This window comes from Mustela erminea, chromosome 17 (assembly GCF_009829155.1).
Source record: "Mustela erminea isolate mMusErm1 chromosome 17, mMusErm1.Pri, whole genome shotgun sequence".
In the NCBI taxonomy this organism is placed as follows: Eukaryota; Metazoa; Chordata; class Mammalia; order Carnivora; family Mustelidae; genus Mustela; species Mustela erminea.
In genome coordinates, this window is record NC_045630.1 from 68,290,027 (window position 1) to 68,299,883 (window position 9,857).

At 64.8% G+C, this 9,857-nt stretch overlaps 1 protein-coding gene across 1 annotated transcript; it reads left to right on the forward strand.

The window, feature by feature from the left end:
• The first annotated feature begins 3,249 nt into the window (after positions 1–3,249).
• On the forward strand, positions 3,250–9,593 carry ETV3L (ETS variant transcription factor 3 like). The gene is made up of 6 exons (XM_032318139.1): positions 3,250–5,071; positions 5,306–5,416; positions 5,544–5,781; positions 5,920–6,109; positions 6,457–6,577; positions 8,956–9,593. The coding sequence occupies exons 2-6, from the start codon at positions 5,356–5,358 to the stop codon at positions 9,432–9,434; spliced, it is 1,089 nt and encodes a 362-aa protein (XP_032174030.1). The 5' UTR covers positions 3,250–5,071; positions 5,306–5,355; the 3' UTR covers positions 9,435–9,593.
• Positions 9,594–9,857: the final 264 nt, after the last annotated feature.

Here is a 9,857-nt window from a genome sequence, read left to right on the forward strand (position 1 = left end):
GTGTGGGACCCCGGTCGCCCCAGGTCCAAGCGCCTTTCTGGCCCTGCTCGGGGGGCCATGGGGCCGGAGGGGAGTGGGGACTCACTCAGGCTCGGGGCTTAGTGGAAGTGGAAGTCAGGGTTCACTAGGATTGGCGTGAAGACAGGGTTGAGGTGGAGGCTGGACGTCAACTGGGGTTTGAGGGGGTGAGCCAGAAGGTGGCAGAAGCCCCCAGCAGCTGGCGAGGTCCTGAAACACTGGTCCCGATGTGCTCAGAGCCCGCGCACGCCATCCCAGCTTAGCATTTGGCTGAGAGTTTCACTTCCTCTGGCCGGCCTGGCCTGGCTCCTTGGCCACCTCAGCGCCTGCTGGAGGGGATTTCTTGTCCCTGGGTGGGTTGGGGGTGGACAAAGGGAAGGACCGGGGATGTCCAGGCAGGGGGATCCCCGGGGCGCAGCTGCCTGCCGGGAATGAGATGAAAGGAACTGAGCCTGGGGTTGCCCCGGGAGGGGTGCGACGCTGGGGGGCATTGAGAGGGAGGCAGGTGGTGTGAGGGGGCCACATAGGTCGGGGCAGGCGGCTGGGGGGGCTGCATTCCGTTTCCAGCTCCGCAGGATGGGTGCGACAGAGGGCAGGAGCTCGGGGAGAGGCTGGAGGAGGGGCTGGGCTGGGCGCATGGTGCCGTCCGCTCTGAGAAAGAAGGAACAGCCTCGAAACCGAGACAGAAGAGGACGGAGCAGACGCCGGGGAGGGAAGACTCGAGAAGCCCGGTGGACGGGACTGGGAAAGGAGAGAGAAGAAATAGGAAGCAGGAAATGAGCTGAAGATGAAAAGGTCAAAGCAAGGGGAACAGAGACCAGGGAGGGGAGAGGGGAGGGGGCGGGGCTGGGAGCCTGCCTCCTGACCCCCACGGCCCTTCTCCCAACCCCGGCCCCAGGGCTGGGCCACCTTCCCCTCAGCCTTCAGCGGCCCTTCTGACAGGTCTGGCGTAGGGCCTGGGGGTGTCCGGCTTCTCATGTCTGCTCGTGGTTGCGCAAACCTTTTCGAGCCCACGGCCCCCGGGGACTCCGAGACCAGAGTCAGAGGGTCTGCAAGGGACCGGGCTGGGGGCGTGTGGGGGACGCAGAAACCTGGGACCCGAAGGCCCCTGGAGGGGAACAGCTGTGGGAGAAGCGGGCCTGCCTGGGGACCCTTCTAGGGGAGCAGCAAGGAGGTGCACGTCTCCCGGCAGGGGCGCTGGCAGGAAAGGCTGACGTTACGGGCGGGGGGTCAGCTGGAGGGGCACAGAAAGGGCTCCCTGGGCTTGGGGACTTGGCCAAGGAGCAAGATGCCCTGGGGGCTCAGGAAGAAAGAACATCTATCCCTGCCCCTCCCCCGGGCCCCCCAGGGGTAAAGGTGGTTGGCTTGGCCCTCCCCGGCACACACCCCCACCCCGCCCCTCGCACCCCTACCTAAGCAGCTTTAGCTAATAGCATTAGGGAGGTCTCAGGACTACCTACTCTCCACTTGGGACTGAGATCAAGGGGACAGACTGGAGGCTTCTTATCAGATTGGGATTTGACTGCGGGCCAGGGGCCAGGCAGTTGGCTCCGGGCTGACCAGCCTAACCCCTGCCCTCCACCTGGAGGCTGTCATCTCTGGGTTTCCACTGTCTCTCTCTGGGCTTGTCTCCGCACTGTGACCCTCTTATCCCAGCCTGTGTACACAGCCCGCGGAGGTGCTTCCCACAGGCACTCCAGGCACCCTTCCTCTCCGCGGCTCTCCTGCCAGATCAGTCGGGGGCTTGCTGAGAGGACCGGGCTGAGGCCAAGGACACGACCGCGCAGTCACGCGGGCTGGCCTCGCAGAAGGCCCAGCGGCAAAGCCCCTTCTCCTGCAAGTCTGGCTCTTCAGTTAGGGAGGCAGCATCGGTCTTGAACTAGCAACTTTGTTCCTTCTTGAGTGTGTCCCTGTCTTTCCCCTCCCCCGGATCTGACAGAGCGCCCCCAAGCGTCACAGCTCAGCTGAGACCGGGAAGTCTCCTCCAGGGCCCAGGGCCCCGCCATCCGCTCCACACCCGGGTTCGGCCTCAGCTCCCGGGCCCCCCTGAGTGACTACTGTTCCCTGCCGGCCAGCTCTGCCCCTCGCCCTGGGATCTTCCGCGCATGTCCTCCTCAGAGCCTCGATTTCTGACACCTGTAAAATGGGGATGTGAGTGGCCACGTCAAGGGGTTATCGTGAAGGTTCAGTGCCATAGCTTTGGGGGAAACGTCAAGCCCCGGGCCGGGCGGGATAGGGACCCCAGTCCTCTTGACTCAACTCAGAAAGATCAGACCTGCCCGGGATATTTCCTCGAGCTCCACGCCCTGGCATAAGGCTTCCTCTCTCTTGTCACCAGCATTGTCTATGCTGCATTACTCAATCCTGACCAAAACCCTACATGTGTTGTAAGGAGCCCTGCAATGGCCAAGGAGACTGCTGGCACCCGGGCAGCGGACCACGGTGGCATTGCTACAACCCTTTAACGACAGAGTTTCCCAGAGTTAGGACCCTTTTTGCTGGATAGTTCCCCACCCCAGCCCGGAGCTGTAGGGGCTGTGAGAGCCCACCCACCCCCGCCCCGCAGCCCTTCACCCTGGGCACCAGGCAGCACCAGAGGGATGAAGCCAGGGGCCTCAGGTGCAGGGTTGGGGGACAGAGCGGGGTGCCTCCCCCAGCCTCTGGAGCCTCATCACCAGAGCGAGGGTTAGAGCCTGTCTGAGGCTGGGTCAGCTCCTCGGGGCTCTAGCACGGAAGGAGGGGGCTTGAGGGAAGACGTTGGGCAGGACTCAACGGCAGGGAGGATCCATGTCCAGGTGATAAGGTCCTCCAAGACGTGGGGGTCCAGGAGGGACTCCCATAAACACAGGGGAGGCTGGAAAATGACGAGGGGCAGGAGGCCCGGCTTGACCTCGCCACTGACGCCGCTTTGGTTTTTGTTTTTAGGGTTTTTTTCCCTTTGGGGGCCAGACAGGGTATTGGTAGCCCACCTGGGTGGCAGAATATTTTATATCTTGAATTAAGGTCTTGCTTTCCGCTCTTTCACTTGAGGGCTGTGTGGCCTTAGAGAAGTTCCTCCACCTCTCTGAGCTCCATCTCAGATAGTTCCGATGAGGTTTTGGGGCGGGCATGTCAATTCCTGGGCGGGGCACAGGGCACACTGAGGGTCTGCTCTGCAGTGGGTTTATCATTCTCCTTTTTTAAAAATAGATTTTATTCATTTATTAGAGAGAGAGCATGGGGAGGGGCAGAGAGAGAAGCAGGGCTGTTGGCTCCGCGCTGACCAGCCTAACCCCTGCCTCCCACCTGGAGGCTGTCATCACTGTGTTTCCACTGTCCCCCGTTGGGCTTGTCTCCGCACTGTGACCCAGATCTGGGAGTCTGATGCGGGACTCGATCCCAGGACCCCAGGATCATGACCTGAACCGAAGGCAGATGCTTAAAGAATTGAGCCCCCCAGGTTCCCTGGAGTCTCCAGTCCTCCAGACCCGTGGCACGGGGGCAGCTGTAGGAATCCCACCAGCTCCCTCCACCGAACAGTGCCCCCCGGGACCTCTCACCTCCACGGCCCTCCCTGCTCTCTCTCCGTCATCTCCCAGCCCATTTTCCTAAGGTGAGGTGGAGGGTTCCCAACGCACTTGAGACAGGAGGAACTTCCCAACGGACGAGGCAGGAAGGAAGGCGGGGGCGGGCGGGGGCGTCCGCTTCAGGGGAGGAAAGAACCAGGAGAACTTCCAGGCTGTCAGCCGGCGGAGGGAGGCGCGGGAAACCTACTCCCGCAGACTCCGAGTGCGCGCGGACCCGCTTGCCCTCGGCCGCCTTAATTTCCAGGGATGCTTTCCGCTCGGGCCAGACTGGGGACCCCCAGAAGCACCTTCCCCAGGAGCTGTCACTTTGTCCGTTGACGCCCTGGGAAAGGGAAAGCAGGAGACCCATATGACCTCTGCGGTGGGGGGACCAGACTGTCTCGCCAGCTGAGGCGTCTGGGATCCCGAGCAGACCTGACCCCTCCCCGATGCCGCTCTCAGGAGGGTCCCTGCTTGCAGCAGGGTCCATGGACCCCGGGAGCATGTTAGAAATCCAGACTCGCAGGCACCATCCAGTCCCACAGCATCAGAATCTGCATTGTGGAGAGATTCCCAGGGGATCCTTAACGTTTGAGACTCGGCAAGCAAGCAGGTGCTGTGCCTTAGGGACAGTGGCTAGGCGCCGTGCGTCAGGAGGCTCTCCCTTGGTGAGCCATCTGGGAAGTGAGGCGGCCACTCCAGACAAGCCTCCACACGCCCTCCAGACCTTCCAGCCTCCTAAGTTCCAGCTGAGAGCAGCCCTCCCTCTGCCCAACTTCCCCCAACCTGCAAATCCAGAGTCAGGTCACCCAAGCTGGTCCCCAGTGCACACACGATCCTGCCCGTGCAGGGACCGTCTGCTCCAGGAGCGGGCCCACACCCCACATCCCCCCAACACTCTGCCCTCAGTGACAGTGGGACCGGGCCCGGAGTGCCAGCCTTGACCCCATCTGGAAGGCTCTAGGACATGAACACTTCCTCCCACCGCCCTGGCCTGCATCAGGCAAGATCCAGCTGTGGGGGCCCACTCCCCAGCCTCCCCCCATCTCACCGCTGTGCCTCCCGCCAGTCTGGGGACAGACAAGATCCCAGTATCCAAGGGCCCGGGGTTCAGTAATTCAGTGGACACTGACTGAGCACTTGCGGGTCGGAGGCCGGTGCCGGGCAGGCCCCTGGGGAGCCGGCCGGCTGTGAACCAGACGGCGAGGATTCCTGACGCCTTCGAGCTCCCACTCTGAGGGGAAGACAGATACGGAACACCGTGGATAACTTCTTCTTTGCCCCCCGTGGATGCCCTTGCCGGCCACTTCTGGAAAAGCCCCAGCCCGCCAGGCCTGGGCCCGCACGGCAGACCCCCGCTGAGAAAAGCACAATCCCAGGTCTCCCCCGACTCACGACCACCTTCCCGGGCCACAGAGCTACAGGTTTGCGCATCTCCTCAAGGCTGACCAGGACCCACCGATTAATTACATTTTCTCCTGTCTTCTCTTGGGGAAACCTCCGATCCCGTGAGTCCTGTCCTGGGTGCAGCCCCCCGCAGGGGCAGGGGCTGGGACCCACCTGTAGTTGGCTCAGCCCCAAGCCGGGGCCCGGAGGAGACCCCCGAGGAGGCTGGCCTGGCCCTCGGGATGGTGGGGGGAGCTTCCTGCCGGCGGCCGCCCCAGGGTCCCGCCTCAGTCTCCGCTCGCCCCTCGCGTCTCCCCGCTTCTCTAGCCTTCCTCCTTCGCCTCCCGCCTCAGCAGCACCGCCTCCCACCAGGCCCAGACGCGGCCCTCGCCGCCCCCCCAGGACCATGCAGTGCAGCTGCACCGTCGAGGGCGCCCCTGCCGGCCCGGGCAGCCCCTGGATCTCAGGTGAGCCTCCGCCAAGCCCCCCAGGCCCCCCGCAGCAGGGGCAGGGGGCGGCCGGGGGGCCTCCGAGCGAGCAGCCGGGTGGCACTCACACCCCTGCCCCGGGTGGCACTCACACCCCTGCCCCCAGGCGTGGCCTTCCCGGACTGGGCCTGCAAGGCCGAGTCGTCCCCGGGCTCCCGGCAGATCCAGCTGTGGCACTTCATCCTGGAGCTGCTGCAGAAGGAGGAGTTCCGCCATGTCATCGCCTGGCAGCAGGGAGAGTACGGGGAGTTCGTCATCAAGGACCCCGACGAGGTGGCCCGCCTCTGGGGCCGCAGGAAGTGCAAGCCCCAGATGAACTACGACAAGCTGAGCCGGGCCCTCCGGTGAGGGGGGGATGAGCAGGGGCGGAGCCGAGGGGTCCGAGGTCAGGGTCCCTGTCACCACCACCCCCCGCCCCCCCGGCTGGGGCTTGGCTCGCTGGCCCTGGGCCAAGCCCGCGCCCTCCACCTCCGACCCTGCAGATACTACTACAATAAGAGGATCCTGCACAAGACCAAAGGCAAACGGTTCACATACAAGTTCAACTTCAGCAGGCTGATCGTGGTCAGCTGCCCTCTGTGGGAGCTGTGGGCTCCGCCTGCCCCCCAAGTGCTGCTGGGGGCCCCCACTCTCATCCGGCCAGCCCTGCTGCCCACGGGCCTGCCCAGCGAGGTAGGTGCCCCCACAGCCCGGGCCCTTCCGCCCAGGAGACCCCCTGCCCTCCCCCTGCCTTGTAGTCCCTGAGCGCCCAAGGGCAGGAGCGGCACCGTGACTCACCCCTGCGTGGCTCACAGTGCAGCACACACCTGGGAGTGAGGGCGCCTCCTTCCTTGCCAGGCGTCAGTCCGCCCGTGGTGGGTGCCAGGGGAGGCCCCCGGGCATGTGGGCAGTGACCGTTTAACAACCATCCTGAGAACACTCCATTGTGCTAGCAAGTGGATCTGGGCGCCGTGTGAACTGGGGAGCGCAGGCCGGCCCAGCCCGACCCACCCCACCACTGCTTCTCACCCCTGCCCCAGCTCCTGCATAGCCTGCTGCTTGCCCAGCGGGCCACGGCTGAGCAGCTGGCTGGACACCAGACCCCCCACGGGCTGCCAGAGGCCACTGAGGACAAGAAGGGGAGCAGCAGCGGCGCCCCCCGTGAGTGCTGGGGCTGCGGAGGGCCCAGGGACGGGAAGCAGAGCGGGGAAGGGTGGGGGGACCCGCCAGGCCCAGCCCACGGTGGGAGGCTGAGACAAGGATTACTACGCCACTCACCCTTCCACAAACCGAGACCTGCTACTCCCCCAGTGTGCGGGTTTGGATGGTCGGTGACTGGGCTTGGGACTCAGGAAAGAGCCAGGAGCTCCAGGAATGCAGAGGAGGGGCGGGCGTCCTGCAGGAGAGCGACCCCTGGGCTGGCGAGGCAGGTGCAGGAGGTGCCCCAGCCCCGGCAGAGGGAATAGCTTTGGGACAGCGGAGAGCAGATGCAGCAAAGCTGAAGCGCCCCGGCGGGGGGCTGCCATGCTTGGAGACAAGGGATGCGGAGGGCATGGGGGCAAAGGGGCGGGGCAGAGGAAGCTGGCCAAGCAGCAGGTGTCCGGTCACAGAGGACTCAGAGCCACGCTGATGGGTGGGACTGAACCCATGGGTGGGAGGCCCCCGGCGGGGAGAGGCGTGATGAGATTTTTATCTCAGAAAGATGACTTGGGGTCTATGCAGAGCTGGGGTTCCAGGAGGCGTGTGTCTGGTGCTGGTCGGCTAGGGAGGGTCACTTAGGCAGAGGATGATGGGGCCGGAGCCAAGCCACCCGTACCAGGTGGAGAAGGAGGGCCAACAGGAGAGAGAGGGAGGAGAGCATGGCAAGCAGAGAGAACAGTATCTGCAAAGGCCCTGGGGCAGGAAAGAGGTTCTGGGAAAGGCCAGCATGGCCTGGGGGAGACCGTGGAAATGGAGGCAGAGGCCAGCTCTCCCAGGGCTATAAACAGGGAGGTGATTCTCTCTGTGAGGAAGTTCCCAGGGACCCTCCAGTAGCCCAAGCTCCATACAGAGGTCCCAGACCTGCTGCTCCTTCTCTCCCAGCAATTTCATGGGGGTCGACCCTTGGCCTTAGCCCTACCTGCAGCGTAGGTAGCTGGGCGCCCAGAAGGGCCTGGCTCTGGGCCCCGGAGTGCCGCTGAGGCTGTAGGTGTGGGCCGCCCAGGGCATGCCGGGACTCGCACGGCCACCCGCCTGCCCCTGGAGCCAGACAGAGGCCGCACGGCACCCCTGTTCTTCCACACCACCTTACTCCCCACCCCTACCCCCCCCACCCCCCCGGCTCCGGGAATGCCTCGGGCACACAGCTTTCTCTTTGGGAAACCGTGAGGGGGAGATGGTGTCCCTGGCGAGCCCCAGCTTGGAGGGAGCTTCGTGCTCCTCCCTGCCCTCTGCGGGCACCCACACGTGCCCTGCCTGGCTTAGGTCCCCAGGAGGGGAGAGCAGCCCCGGGCCCACTTCTGGACTGGGATTCCAGAAGGCTAGAGCCGCCCCTCACCAGCAGGATGCTGCTTCAGGGAGGAAGAGCGGTCAGGATTCGGAGGCAGGGGCAGCAGGCGCCGGGAAGTGAGGCAGGGGCAGCTCGGTCAGAACCGGCTCCTCTGTGCCGACTCAGCCTCCCGTGACTCAGCCTCCCGCCCAGGGCCGACACAGCCGCGGCCTCAGGAGACCCGGGGACCTGGAGGATGGTAACCCCGGGGACCCAGGGAGGGGCACCCCTGCCCCACGCAGGATCATGTCCTATTCTTCGCTTCAGAGCCCCGACTTCAGAAAGAGTGTTCCTTCCCAGTCTGTCCGGTGTGTGACGTCGTCACTGATGTGCTTTTCCAGTTTTTTTTCAAGTCCAGCCCCACCGCTGTGCTCACCCTGCTCTGCGGTTAAAGGATGTGGCCTTGCTAAGGAGGGACCTGAGGGATTGGAGTCGGGCCTTTGGAAACAGACAGTGGTGTGAGGTTCTGCTAGTCACCCCGAGTCCCAGGCCAGGCCTGGGCACCGCACTGCAGGATGCCCGCAGAGCAGGAGGGCAGGGGGTGTGAGGGCGGCGGGGAGGAGGCTCCTGGGGGAGCAGAGGCGGCCAGAGAAGCCCAGGGCCCGGCGCTAGAGCCCCAGCCCTTTGCTCCAGGCCAGACAGAGTGAGGACAAGATTCTCGGAGATTCGGCAAAGGACGTCCTCATCCAAGTCGTCGCACACACGGGCACTGAGCTCCTAAGCGCCCGGTGGGGCTGGGTCCAGGGAAAGCGCAGCAGGCCTGTCCCCTCTGGGCTGGGCCGGGGACACAGACCTACAGGAGGTAACAGCACAAGTGCCGCAGTCTACCGGGGCCCCCGGGAGAGCACGGGGGCCATGAAGGGCGCACCCAGGCCGCCCCCAGGAAACAGACTCCAAGCGAAGAAGACGGGAAGGTGCACAGTGGGGAGAGGAAGTTTCCAGAAGAGGAGAGGGAAGTGGGTGGAGAAGCGGGGGTCCCGCCTGACCTCTGTCCCTCTCACTCTCTCTCCAGGCCTTGGCTCTCTCCCGGGCCCCTGCCCGCTCGGCCCTTGCTGCCTCCTGGGGAGCCTCCAAGACCAGCCACCCAGTCTGGCATCCTTCGCCCCTCCCCCCCCACCCTCCCTCCCTGCCGACTGGACCCACCTCTCAGGGCCCTTCCTGCCTCCTGTCCCCCCGGAGCAGCCGTTCCCAGGGGCCTCCAAGCCAGACACCCTGCTCCCAGGGCCCAGGGGCCCCACAGGGACCCGCCCGTTTCTGGGACTCCCCCTGTTGGCTGGGCTGGGACAGGGGGGTGGGGAGAGGCTCCGGCTCTTGCCGCTGAGGCCCCAGGGCCTGGAGGTGAAGCCCTACCCCATGATGGGTGCAAAGAGGCGCCCGGATCCCAGGGAGGGCTTCTCCTCAGACATTCACAGACCCCAAACTGGGGACAAAAGCCTCGTGTCCCCCCGGCTGGAGAACTTCAAGGCAGTGTGGCCCTTGGACCCTCCTTAGGTGGGGAAGAGAGAGGGGGTGGGGTCCCCCAAACTCCATCCCTGTCGTCTGCTTCCTTTCTGGCTTTGCCTGGCCCAGCTTTGAAGGGGTGGAGCTGGACAAAAGGTGGTGCGGAGCATTGCAGGGGTGAGGAAGACGGAGGCAAGGCCCCCCTTTCCCACCCAGAGACAGTCTTTCTTCACCTCCACTTCCTTCAACGGGCCCAGCCCCCCAGCTGCCCACACGAGGGAGAAAGTGGGCGTCTGGGTTGGGGGGTCAGGGGTCAGCATGCCCTGAGTGTTAGGGCCCAGGCCCCTCCTCCAGGCCCCGCTCCCAGTCTCTGCCCCGCCCTCCTCACACTCCTTCACCAGCCCTGGGAGCTCCTGTCCACGCAGACACTTCCTCCTGTCGCCACCCCCCGCCCCCAACTCCTAAGACCCAAGG